The sequence below is a fragment of the Oncorhynchus gorbuscha genome, linkage group LG16 (assembly GCF_021184085.1).
Source record: "Oncorhynchus gorbuscha isolate QuinsamMale2020 ecotype Even-year linkage group LG16, OgorEven_v1.0, whole genome shotgun sequence".
Classification (NCBI taxonomy): domain Eukaryota; kingdom Metazoa; phylum Chordata; class Actinopteri; order Salmoniformes; family Salmonidae; genus Oncorhynchus; species Oncorhynchus gorbuscha.
Genome location: NC_060188.1, coordinates 69,779,750 through 69,793,785, shown reverse-complemented (window position 1 = coordinate 69,793,785; position 14,036 = coordinate 69,779,750). Strand labels below are relative to the sequence as shown.

General features: G+C 40.4%; 1 protein-coding gene across 2 annotated transcripts in view; it reads right to left on the bottom strand.

Annotated features, from left to right (window-relative positions):
- Positions 1-652: 652 nt before the first annotated feature.
- Positions 653-14,036, bottom strand: part of LOC123998869 (connector enhancer of kinase suppressor of ras 2-like) — a 72,480-nt gene continuing 59,096 nt past the window's right edge. For both annotated transcript variants that reach the window (XM_046304088.1, XM_046304089.1), the window contains 7 exons: positions 12,922-12,995; positions 12,230-12,301; positions 7,548-7,618; positions 7,237-7,337; positions 5,198-5,738; positions 4,624-4,835; positions 653-3,044 (listed from right to left, as the gene is read on the bottom strand). In XM_046304088.1, the coding sequence (XP_046160044.1) occupies positions 2,823-3,044; positions 4,624-4,835; positions 5,198-5,738; positions 7,237-7,337; positions 7,548-7,618; positions 12,230-12,301; positions 12,922-12,995 (1,293 nt within the window). In that variant the 3' untranslated portion in view covers positions 653-2,822. The remainder of the gene's footprint in view (positions 3,045-4,623; positions 4,836-5,197; positions 5,739-7,236; positions 7,338-7,547; positions 7,619-12,229; positions 12,302-12,921; positions 12,996-14,036) is intronic.

Here is a 14,036-nt window from a genome sequence, read left to right as displayed (position 1 = left end):
ACTTTCCAAAATACTAGTCGAATAAGGCATCGGAGAGATGACTAATTTTAGCAAAGAGATGTATTTATAGACTAATAAAAATAAGGAGCGGATTTAGGTACGGGTGACATGGGCAGCCGCCCAGGACTATCTGCTACTAAGATTGCCGGGGTCGGCACCGGGCCATACAAGCTAGAACTGCCACATACACTTGAAACAAATAGCCAAAACGAAAACTGCAGAAAAATGTCTGCTACTAAGATCAGTGAAATGTAGGCTAAACTGACAACTGAGTGAAGAGCAGAAATCTCAACTAGCAAGCAAGTCGCAGCACTGAAGAATGCAAATGGGGGGGGGGGGGGGATTCTGGATAAGTAGAACAAGAGCTCAAGTAGTTGAAACTTTGTGGTGGCGGTATCAGCTCCAGTAAGCTTCTGCCCAAGTTAAGCACTGTTTATTGGGTCAGTGAATAATGACCTCCACTATAACAATGACATACACATAACAATGTTAATCAGTTTTCGTTATTTAGAGTATTGTCCTTCATTCCTGATCCTATCCTGGAAAAGCCTGCCCATTATGTGGGTCCCTATGAGCAGGGTTGAAGATCTGCTTTAGTTCAGAGTACTGTTTTTGTTATCGAAATAAATAGACATGAATGCATTTATTTGTGCAGTAATTCAGTTTATTGGTTTTACAACGTCAGTTTTACAACCTCGTACTGTATATATTTCTGAGAAACAAGAAGGCTACTTTTGATTCATAGGAAGAATAAATGTATTTCTCTTTCTTGATAACACTTTTTTAATCAGTTAATGTACAGATAAACAGATAATAATATACTTCCAAAAAAGAGCAATATGTTCCTTTTTTTAATGTCGCAGTGCAACTTACATCTTAGCTACACACCTGCGCAGTTGTACTATGAGGTGCACACCTCCAAAATAACACAGTGGAACCCTGGACAGATTGGGCAGATTTAATGTACAATGTTTTAAAACATTGTGAGAACAATTACATTCTGGTTAAATGAAATACATTCTACAATACATGTACTGCTATTCATAAAATTTGAAAGTTGCAAGCAACAACTTGAGAGTAACTGCTGACACGTTTTATAAATGTTAGTAGCCTAAATGTCTAATATGACATGTAGCCAAACAATGCAGGGCCTGTGTAATCATACTGTATAATTTGAAGTAGATTATACTGTATAACAAATGTACTGACACCTAAAGGCATTTTAAGTATCAGGACACAACACTGGATGATAACTGGAAGTGAATTGAAGAAATGTCAATATCCTGCCAGGAATAAGGGAACATGTATTAAGCAGCACAAAGAAAAACATTATAATTGAAATTTGATAGAAATTACATATTCCATCACAGGTAAAAGAAAGTCCAGAAAAAAGGCCTATAAAGAACCAACCAAGTATGTCAAACTTTAAAAATGAAAAATGTGTTATGAGTTGTTGATCATGTATTTTAGGCAGAAGGAATGCAAACACATTGAAGTACTACTCAACCTGTAGAAGTAAACAACTTAAGCAAATACCATTTCTGGGATCCTTTTGAAAATAAGCCAGTACATTCACATAAAATCAACAGAGACACAGAAAGGGAACAGAATACATGAGCAAAACTCAAGACCTGAATCAACCCTGAAGATCAGGAAGTCACATCTGTGACAGGTGGAATGAAGCACAAACAGTCATTCAGGAGACGCAATGCTTTTTGTCTTTTATATACTTTTTCTAAGAAAAATATAAGTAAAAAGATTCTGTCGTCACAGAATCTAAAGATTGCATTCACAAGTATATAGTTCACAGTTTTAAATAGAGGGTGCTGCTATGCAAACAATATCATATTTTTCATTTAACACATTTCTCAACCTCAATGGCCACATGTACATGTTTACTACCATGCAGATGTTTGATTTCAAAAATAAATCTCACCAACAAATGCTATAATGATTGGCAAAATCAAAATAGCTACAAAGAGACATATCAATAAATGTAAAGTGTCATTCCGGTGAGCTGTGTTTGGCTAAACTACTTTGTTTAAATGTCAAACAAAATGTACATAATTATACATACATGTTAAACATGCAACATCCGTACATACAACAAAAAATGTGTAATAAAACCCTACTGAGCTTCATACACTAAAAGCCCAAATACCTCCATCTCTTTCTCTCACTCTCTCTTCCTCACACACCCCTGTCCTCTCCACACTTATACAAACATACAGTGTGCACACGTTTACACAGATTGAGGCTTTCTTTCTGGGGGCTCAGGGTCACACAGTAACATGTTGGCCCAGTAGGGGGGTGCATTGTTGTAATCAGAATGATGCCTATAGCCCGTCGCTACATAGCTCTCTCTTCAAGCAGCATTAAAGGGGAAATTAAAAAAAAGAAATAAAATCAAAGCTTGCTTCCTCTTAAGCAAGGAAATAAATAACAAAAATGAGAATCAAAGAAAAAAATGCACTGCATCAGCCAAAAACAGTTCTTGTCTTCTTTTTGTTGTTAAGTTCTCTTGCAATCTATCATCTGTTGCATTTTCTGTTTTGAAGATAATAATGAAGAAGGATAGTTTCTCCACACATGCAGAATGGCACCCCGTGGGAGCCTTATTTTATCCAATATACAGTATATACACCGACCGTAACTCTCTTCTGTTTGATCTCAGTGCAGTATGTACACATATTACAGTGATTGGTTTGTCAGTTAATTTGCTGTGAATGGTGACGGTAGACCCTGGCTGCATCGACGATTGGGGGGGAAAGAGATGATTGCATGATTCCACAGTGTCTTCCTGTTACTCTGTATCTGAGCACTCAAACGTGAGTTTCGATGAAGGAGTGGGTGTGCATCATCAGAGGTGGAGACAGGGGTGAGAGGTCGGACCCCTCAGGGTGAGACTCTGTCGGGGCAGAGCTGAACTCACAGATGTCCACAAAAAGCTCATGGTGTTGCTGCTTCCACTCCTGGAACTTCTGGGAGTTTAGACCGGGGTCGTCCAGCACTTGGCTGATAATGGCCAGATCACCCTCTTTGGCCTGTGGGAACACATCAGTTAGTGTTTGGCTTACATACCACCTAAATGACCCCACTCATATGCCACCTCCCTCGAATCGCTATAGACAGTCACCTGCTGGACCTGTAACATCCTATACCATTCATATTTGCCCTTTGCAGTGTTTTCCCTAAGCGCTGGCCGTTGGCTAACCAGCCGATAACAGACTGATTATTGTCCGGCTACTTTTTCAACTTCATAAATGAACTAGGCTTCTTTTCATTTAAAAGTTTAAATTCGCTTGTCAGAAAAGTCAGTATAGCCTTCTCCCCCTAGAATAAACAATATGCATCTTCTAGTAGGAAAGGCGCCTGTCAGTCATAAAGCGAGCGATGACAGGGAAACACTGCTGGTTTGTCAGTCTGCTGTCTGTCCCAACTCTCGGTACATGCTTCTTCATCGTCTCCTGTGAGTGAATTTACACGCCCCATGTAATGTAACTGGTAACGATGACTTGAAATCTATTTAATTTTTGTTTTGTGGCACATTCAACAATTTTATTTCATGTATTTTATATAGCCAGCCACGGAGTCGGGGCACAGGCTATTTCCTGTGTTTTGATTGACGATCTAACAGCAAGTGTTGACTAGTTTATTAATAGTGTCGAACTGACTGAATAAGTCAGTCTCCTACTGTATATACTTTGCTATTCATAAATCATACAATGTAGTTACATGTCCATGGTATCTCATCGGAACAAGTAAACCAAATATCTTGTTTGTATTTTCCTAGGACTCTTTTAAACTAAATTGAAAGAGTAGACTCGACTAGTTTCTCTGACTATATTACTAAGCTACCACCTTCCCTCTAAGTCCAACCCCCTGTGAATGATTGACAGGTCTGAAACCCCACCAACTCTGAAACATCCTGCCCCCTCCCCTGACAATCCCACCCACAGTGAATGATTGACAGGCCAAACTGTTAAAGGGATAGTTCCCCCAAATTACAAAATGACACATTGGTTTCCTTATCCTTAGTGTCCACAGCCACAGAGCCAATAAAATACATAATTTGAAGAACAAACATCATTGTGGCAATTCATATCTTGCAGCAAAACTGTAAATATGACTTTAATCTCAAGAGAAGACGGGTTAAAGTTTAAAAAAAGCTTATTTTACCTAGGTCTAGATGATATCCAATGCAACACACTGAATTCATACATTTTCAGTCATTTTAATTGCAAAGTCATGTCTTTCTACTCAGTACCACAACTCATTTAACCAATCTGGGATGTAAAGTTCTACAAGCATTTCGCTACACACGCAATAACATCTGCTAAATATGTGAATGTGACCAATACAATTTGATTTGAACTATTCAATAATTTAGCTGTATATTTTGGATGGAATCAAGGCATTAGAATGTACCAGAGGCCACCAAAATAGAGCTTGTTCTGCAAAAACAAAAACCCCAGGAGGGAAAGCACCCCCGGAACCTCAAAGTCCGGAACTCCCTGGCTGGCTACTTTTCATATTTGGCTGGCCACTTCATATACTTGGGGAAAACACTGCCTATGACTGCCCCACAGCCTGCCCTGTGGCTGTGTCCCTTCCTCTCCGTACCTTGAGCGTGCTGCGCAGGGCACGAATGCGGTGCAGCTTGTCATTGATGACAGGGTCATTGCAGCGCTTGACGAAGGAGCGTCTGAACTCCTGTTTGGTCGAGGGCCTCTGCTCCCCCAGGGCAGACAGGCTGGCCTGCTCTATGGAGCGATACAGCTCATGAAACCCATCCACTCCCTCATGATCATGGCCTCGCTCTTTAGACCGAGAATCTGAGCGGGAAATTAGGACAGGATTTCAAAGCTCTGTACTAAACCTTATTCAACCATTTAAACTTGGATAAAAGCTTTACAAAGTACCTTGTCTAGGGTTGCAAAATTTTGTGAACTTTCAATAAATTCCCTGATTTTCCAGAAATAGTGGTTGGAGGATCCAGGTTTTCTATGTACTCCTAGTACAACTGGGATTTCGGGAAAATCAGGGAATTTATTGAAAGTTCACAGAATTTTGCAACCCTAACCATGTCATCAAATGAATATATAATCAAGGCATAACCAGGTATATGTGTATTTTTTAAACGGTAACTTGAAATCCGAGGAGTCCTAAAGAGATGCCTTGCGAGAGCAGGAAGTACCTTGTTTTTTTTTGGAGTTGTGCTTTCTGAATGGCACCTCATCGTCCTCACTCCTCTCCTCTGAGGGTCCTGCTGGGCGCAGGCTGCCCTTGGTGCCCTGCACGTCCCTGTTCCGAGGCAGGCTCTGGCTGCGCTGCTTATGTGTACAGTGGTGGAGGCGCTGCTCACGTTCCTCTATGTCCACCAATGGGAAGGGCCCATCTCTGTCAGGTTGCCGACGCCTCTGGGCAGGCAGCGTGGCCTGACGCCGGCGTTCGGGGGACATGAGCAGCTGACCCATTCCCATGTGGCCACTGCCGTAGCCTCCGTCGCCCCTGTCACCCTCCCCCGGCACCGTCTGCAGGAAGTGGAGGCCCGAGCTGGTGAGAGGCGTCTCAATCAGGTCCTGCCAGGAGCGGCGTTGGGTGTCACGGAGGGTGGGACGGCAGCTGGAGGAGTGGGTGCTCCCGGGGACGTCCGGACGGGAATCCTCAGCAGAGGAGTGGGAGTACGTGGACTCACTGGAGAAGTGGCGCTCAGGGAACGGACTGGAGGAGTTCACCTGGAAGGGCACCAATGGACAGAGGTATTTAATGATAGGGTCATTATGTATTGTATGAGTGTAAGCATAAGTGTGCGTATCAGAGGAGGCTCCTCAGAGGAGGACAATCCTCCTCAGCGAATTTCATAGAAAAAAATGTTTTTAAACATTTAAAAAGTTATCCTTTTTAGATAAAACTGTACTAAATATATTCATATGTCACCAAATAATTTATTAAAACACACAGTTTTGCAATGAAGGTCTATAGTAGTCTCAACAGCACTCTGTAGGGTAGCACCATGGTGTAGCCGGAGGACAGCTAGCTTCCGTCCTCCTCAGGGTACATTGACTTCAAATGGATTCTCACCCCCTTCCAGTAATCATGACAACTTCCAGAGGACAACCTCCAACCTATCAGAGCTCTTGCAACATAAACTGACATGGTGTCTACCCAATCAAAGGATCAGACAATGAATATATTACTGAAAGCATAAGCTACAGCTAGGAGAGACTCAAGGAGAGAGAGAAAGACTATATTAATTTCATTTAAAAAACAAAAACACTTTCAGTTTCACAAATGCAGCTAGCTAGTTTGGCCTACTCAAACACCCTGCTCAAACATAGGGATGCTATGTTAGCTATCTGGCTATGACTATCCAACACACAGTGGGACTCTTCCAAGTCAAGGTAAGCTTTTGGTTTCACTCATTTATTGCCACCAGGACCTGCCCGTGTAACTGCTAAACTGCTTACTGACTATACACTGTAACGTTACTGCATGATTGTAGTCGGTTTACTAACACATTAGTTCTATGCGCGATGTTGTCTATGACGTTACTTTAGCTAATATGGTGACAATAATGTAGGTTGTGTGTAGTGGTTAGGATACGGTTTGGCTTGGAAAGGTTTTTTTCGCCTGGTCACATACAGCTGATGTGTTGTGCATTGAAGTCCACATACGAAGGGAAAAGGTGAGAGAGGGAGAGCGCATAGATGCGAGAAAGGATACAATGTCGCCGCTATGAAAGTTAACTGTGTTTACGTGTGATCTGGGGTGCATTCATTTTGCTGATTCTGTCGAAAAACATTTCTTAAACAGAAGCAAACGGAACGAAAATGGGAATAAACTTACCTGAATTTGTCCAAAGGAAACTCTCGTTTGCAACTGTTTGACTAATGATTACACCCTAGATCAGCTAGATGCAGGCAAGAGTGTGCAAGGCGGTTTTGAATGTGTCACTATCTGTCCATGTGTCAGTGTCTTTTCTCTCTACCTGTAGCAAACTCATGATGGGTATAGGGAAAATTAGAGTATCATATAGTACTGTAGCTTAAACCTATCAATGTTACATTGAACTGAGTGAATAGAATATGAATGACAGTGATCCAATATGCTATAATAGAAATAAGGCCATGCTTGTGAAAAGAATAATTGCCCTCCCTCATCTTAAATAGCACCGACTGCCACTGGTGTGTATGTGTGTGTGTTCCAGAATGTGGACCAGATGCCTGCACTCACAGACGGGGTGCGGTGGTAGGTATCACAGCGTGATGACATGCCCTCTTGTTTCAGGGTCATAGAACCATCAATCTCATCCTGGTCACTCTCACTCCAGTAATCTGAAACACACATCAAAGTTGAACATCAATAAGATAAACAGCTTGGGTGACCTCATCCATGCCAATACTGTCAGTATTGCACTACAGTACAATAGGTATTGATCTAACACACTTATGTAACATTTTATGTCAATGTCCTAAAATCACTCAATTTCCACATCACAACAGGATGTGTCTGATGTCATTAAACATCTAGTCAGATTGTCCTACCTTCATCAGGGCGAGAAACTTTATCGTCGGGTGTGTAGCCAATCGCTGCCAGCCCCAGCCGGTTCATCCATCTAAAATGGGTAAGAAGACAGGGTGCAGATACACAACATGAGATGGTTAATCGACTAACTGATACCATACTTTTCACACAGAAGCCTCAAATACTGAGGAACTATCATGCGCAATGATGTTAAAAACAAAACTGACTTTGTTGACTTGTGTGAGGCGAGGAAAAAATGAGTGGTGTACGTGGTCAGTTAAGACAAAAATTAATTTGCTTTTTACTGACAGCCGCAACTCAATCAGCTAGACCTATTGCCACGCGCACGAATCAAATTGCGGGCTTCCCATACAATCCACAGCCATTTTTTTAAAGAAGCTAATGATCCTCTGTGGATAAGTCATGCTCCCCCGTGAAGTATTTTGAATTATTTTATGTTGACAGGAGTAATTATATAATTTTGGCTAAACATCCATTTATTTTAGGGCAATCCAGCATCCTAACAGTGCACAGTTTATGGAATGTACGTATCATTAGGATCATAAGATCCTTGTTGTACATGCAATTCTGATGTACAACAATACATCTCAGAGTTTTGGCAGTTTCATCTAACCAACAAAAAAAATGTACACCAAACGGCCTGTGAGGAGTGCTACACGAACACGCATAACACAGTATAAAAAAACGGAAGTCAGGGAAACTGGAGAGTGGTATCCTGCACGTTTTCCAGTTAAAAGTCTCCATTCTCTATTACTCAGTTGAGTTTACTTCACATGTAGGTAGCGAATGTAATGGATTTGTTTGCCAGCGCAAGTCTAGATAGCACTAGCTATATTATGCCTACAACAGTGAAGTTTCAGTCCACTAGGTGCATCTCTACAGAATGGGCATGTCTCTGGTGACATGGACATCCCCATGCATGCACCTTGTCAAAATATGACTAATTCAATATTGCACCATCCCATTCTCTGTGTTCTGTCTGCAATCATAACCAGTATTATCAACCAGGAATAATGAAACATAGAGTAATGATAGATGTTTGGAGAATCTATAAATTATGTATGACCACTGGAGTCTTTGCCACTCAAAATATATTTTTATGGAATATTTTGACATTTATTTATCACTCAAAATCATGCCAAAGCATATTATGTAGGAGGGGTTATTTATTTTTATTTTTAATCATTTGACATGATTTATATTCATCGGGTCACGAACATATGGACTTTGAAATTAACAAGGGTTAAATGTAGGCTAAGTCTGGCATAAGCTTATTCCCACACTTTACAATAACTCTGTTGCAGTGATCTTAGGTAGTCTCCATATAGTCTATCCCCTCCATAGCGACACTGCTGCCCAGTTGAAGAGTGTGTGATCTCTATGCAGCACTACAGCACCATGCGCATTCGGAAAAGAACACCTCAGCCTCAAAATAATCCCTTCTGGCGGCATGAGGTCATAGAGTCATTATATCCTAATGTAGGCCTATTTGCCTACTAACCAAATCAAATGCAGAGCATGCATGATGCATGCCACTCGTCATTCCAACATATTTGAACATTTAATTCATCCTTCATTCAGTTGTCAGTCAGTATGTCATCCATTCTGTCATTTGTCAGAGTTACAATAGGAACTAAATCAAAGAGAATAGAACAGTCTTACCCAATTGTTTTTTGAAATCCATGTGTGTATTCAAAATTATATAAATTCTCCAAAGTTATTTAGCCTATCACTTTAATAATTCAATGTTTCATTTAGGCCTATCCAAAAACAAAAATAGGCCTTCAACTTGTATGCATTGCAATTTAGGCTATCATTTTGAGTACCGGTGTCTTGCGGAATAATTGTAGAACTCTGTGTTTTATAACTTTTTATTTTAGGCTTCCCCTTAAAAAGAGACCCTAGCTCACAGGCTTCTAAATATATTTTAAACAAAATAATTGAAGAAGCCCATGCAGTGGCTGATAGGGAAAACAGATCTGGCAATAAGAACAAGCTATAGATAGTCTTGACCATTTGGGACCTCTTGGCTATTTTGCTCAGGGCCGGTTATAGCCAAGACTTAATCAATATTTTGTTATGTCTCATTTATTGATATGGATATAGCCTCTGCATGATGGGGTTGTGCAATGCAAATGGCTATAACAAGCCTACATACAAAGTGGGATTCACAATACAACAGTCAAAATGCCTAATATAAGGCCTACAGTCCGTGCTCCCAAATACTGGAAAAAGTGTCATTCATTAGGTTACATGATCACCACAGTAGCCCCACATGGCTATAACAATTAATTATGCAATTATATGGCCATTAAATAACACACAGCAGCATGGCATATTTAGATAGTGGAATAGGCCGAGCCTAAATCTTATTTACTTTCTATTTTGCAGCTCAGGCGGTTATTCTGGACAAGGCTCTTCTGTATTTTTATAGTATCATTCTCACACAAGTCATTTGCTGAAGGCCCAAGCCAATACTACGCCATCTAGTTGTACTACGTTGTTATTGAATGCCGTTCTAAAACAAGCTCTTGACATTTATTTTGGAAATGAAACCGAAAGCTGCAAAGCAACTCTTACGTCTGGGCTCGAGTTGCTTGATTGACTAGCTACATTCAGTTCATGTCCTTTACAGATGCCACATTCCTGACAAAAGTGTGTATGTATAAAAAAGATCTGTAACCGAGTTAAAGGAGACAAAGTAAGAATTGAACGTGTAAATGTTCATTCATAGTCGTAACATTGGGTTTGTACGTTTACAGATCAAATATAACAGTTTGTTTCATGTTTCACGCATGGTTTTTCTTACGATCCTAACAATTTACGTATGGATTTTCTTATGATCCTAACGATACATACATTCAACCTTTTAGCAGCTATCTGGCTCCATAACTGTGCACCTGCCATCTTTCCTTTCTAATTCTCAAGAGGCTGAAACTAGAGATCTGCATATAATGACGAGATGGTCATGTCTCAGCCCTAACAACGTGAGTCTTTGTCCCAAAGGCGGGAAGGCAGGCGACAAGTTTAGGTCTACATATTATTCCCATAGAAACGCATTGGTCTTATTTATACTGGACAGATTTTGTCAAGAGAGCCCTCTCGCTTTGCCTCTTCCTCTGCTGAAACTATATCACTGAAGAAACCACCCGAGCGAGCGAAACAGCACCCCTCTATATGTAGCCATTATGTCTCAGTATTGGTAGACCATGTATCTGATGCTGTCTGGCCAGGAATCATATGACATGCCATATTATTTTGGTCCAAACAGCATCAGATACATGGTCTACCCATACTGAGACAGAGGGGTGATGTTTCACTCACTCGGATCCTTTAACTGAGATTGATGCGTCTTTCTGTCGGCGCATGTCTGGGTCAATATTTAAATATTTTATTTTGACGGGCAAGGAGGTAAGGTAGGGTGGGTCAGGCCCCTTTAACGCCGGCTCTGTATGTTGCACTATAGTCTATATTTCTTAAGAATATTCGTAATTAAAGAACCAGTCTAGTAAAAAAATATATATATTGTAACAACCCTGGGTTTATAAGCGCGAATATCGACTCTACCGCTCAAGCATGCTGTTGGGGCACAGTCGATAGTGCACTGGTACCTGTTTCATTACATTGGTGTCAGAAGTGATCGGACCTTGCATCCACAAACGTGTGTGTGCTTGGCCAGTGAGCGCGTTCCTATAAGATGTTGAGTCGCAAGCTAGCGCGAGGATGCGCTCTTTGAAAGGAGGGAGTTGTGTAACGATCCTGGCTTTATAAGCGAGGATATCGACTGCCGATCGAGCATGCTTTTGGGGCACAGTCGATAGCGCGCTGGACTTCGGGCTAGAAGGTTGAGGGTTCGAGACCTGCTCCCTGCCTGTTTCATTACAATCTATATTTCCACACCATGAGGTTGGAATAATACTGTGAAATTATGAAAATTATGATAATGCCATTTTAGTGTAAGAGCTTTTTGAAAAGTTCCTAAACCTCTCTGCCAATAACTGCTAGTTTTCAGTTTTCCCCTTCCCACTAAGGCCACTCCCAGACAATCCTAGCAAAATTCTTGCTTGAGAAATTGCTATTCTCTAATATGCTTTTTTGTTTATTCTTGACCATTTTAAGGTACTTAATTGTTACCCAGAAATGATTTGATATTGACATAAAAACGGCTGCATTGGACCTTTAACAGTCGGCATTGAAGAAAATAATGTATATCAATGGCATGATATGCAATCTCTGAATCCTCTCATATCCTTTCTTTTGTTAGTGCTACTCAATCAATAAAAGGGAATTTGTGATCAACACTGCCACATAATTGCAAAGCAAAGAGCCAGAGATGATAACAAGTGAATCAATCACAACACAAGGGAAACATGAAACTGTTTCTGATGAACAAAGCAGTAGCTGATGACCCAGAGGGTGCCTTGAAACAAGATACTTCCTGCTCTTTTTCATCTCAGTAGAAAACAAAGAAAAATAACATTTCAGTAGAACACAACTACAGATATCTAAAGTATATTTTCATATTCCTCCTGTTTAAGAATGAATGGAGAACAATGCGCTGAAACAGATAATTCGCCTAAGAAAATAAGCTGTTCACCTACTGTACATTCTGTTGCAACCAAGAGAACATTTTATGAAATGAGCACACTAACTAACCCTACCATCATAGCACTGGTCTTACCTGTTCATCTCCTCCAAACAGTCTGTGGCAAAGAAGAAACTCTTGATTTTGGGATGGCAGGCTTTGAAGGCACTGTAACGGAAGCAGAAAAAAGATCCATTTAGTCTGTGTAATGTTGTAGTTCATCTGACGATTAAACATCTCAATTTAGCATAATTCCATTCCGTTAGCCTTAGATCCAGACCACGTGGTACAATGCAAGCTTCAGAGCATTTGGTAATGGCCAAATAAGTGTACTGTATATGCAATGTGCTTATCGCCGCTGTTGTCTGTGTAATAGTGGACATGAGGCCTGACTGGCACACGCCACACCTAGCCAGTTGACCCCTCTCTGATCCATTTACATTACATTTACATTTAAGTCATTTAGCAGACGCTCTTATCCAGAGCGACTTACAAATTGATCCCTATGTGACCCAATCAGCTTCTCAGGTGGAAACAGACACATATTACTTCTACTACTTTGTGCCACGGCTATTTAAAGCTATTATTATGAAAATACAATAGTCGTGCCACAGCATCATCTGTTTCTGTGTTGTCCCTTTGAAGCCAAACAAGAAGCACTCGTGCTGGCAATAATGTATGATGCGTTTGTTTTTGTGTTTCATTTAGGCTTTGTGTTTTCTTTTAAATCCTCAGGTTCACTAAAAGTTTGAGAGACAAAATAAAACATGAATCCCAAAAACACTCACTGTTTCCTTCTGCATTCAATCGCTCGATCTATTCGGAATTCAGGTAGGCTGATGAAACCTTCAGCCTTCTCGTCCTAGGGAAGGAGAAGTAAGGGAAATAAGAAGCAATACATTGCCATATGCCTGTAGAGATGACACACCTCATTAAGTATACCAGACACACTGGAATATGCTGTACACTACATGTCACTTCAACATACAGTGCCTTCAGAAAGTTATCACACCCCTTGACATTTCCCACATTTTTTTGTGTTACATCCTGAATTTATTATGGATTAAATTGAAATTCTGTGTCACTGGTGTACAATACCCCATACCCTATAAATACCCCATAAATACCTCATAACGTCAAAGTGGGATTATGTTTTAAGAAATGTTAACAAATAAATTAAAAGCTGAAATGTTGAGTCAATAAGTATTCAACCCTTTTGTTAAGGCCTAAATAAGTTCGGGAGTAAAAATGTGCTTAATAAGTCACATAATAAGTTGCATGAACTCACTCTGTGTGTAATAATAGTGTTTAACATGATTTTTTCATCTCTGTACTCCACACTTACAATTATCTGTAAGGTCGATCAGTCAAGCAATAAATTTCAAACACAGATTCAATTACAACGACCAGGGAGGTTCTCCAATGCCTCACAAAGCAGGGCACCTATTGCTAAAAATACAAAAAAGAAGACATTGAATATCCCTTTCAGCATGATGAAGTTATTCATTAGACTTTGGATGGTGTATCAATACTACCAGTCACTACAAAGATACCGACGTCCTTCCTAACTCATGATTTCGCCATGAGGCCAATAGTGACTTTAAAACATTTACAGAGTTTAATGGCTATGATAGGAGAAAACTAAGGATGGCTCAACATTGTAGTTACTCCACAGTACTAACCTAAATTACATAGTGAAAAGAAGGAAGCCTGTACAGAATACAAATATTCCAAAACATGCTTCCTGTTTGCAATAAGGCACTAAAGTAAAAGTGCAGACAATGTGGCAAAGAAATTAACTTGATGCCCTGAATACAAATCGTTATGTTGGGGGCAAATCCAACACAACACATCACTGAGTACCACTCTTCATATTTTCAAGCAAGGTGGTGGCTACATCATG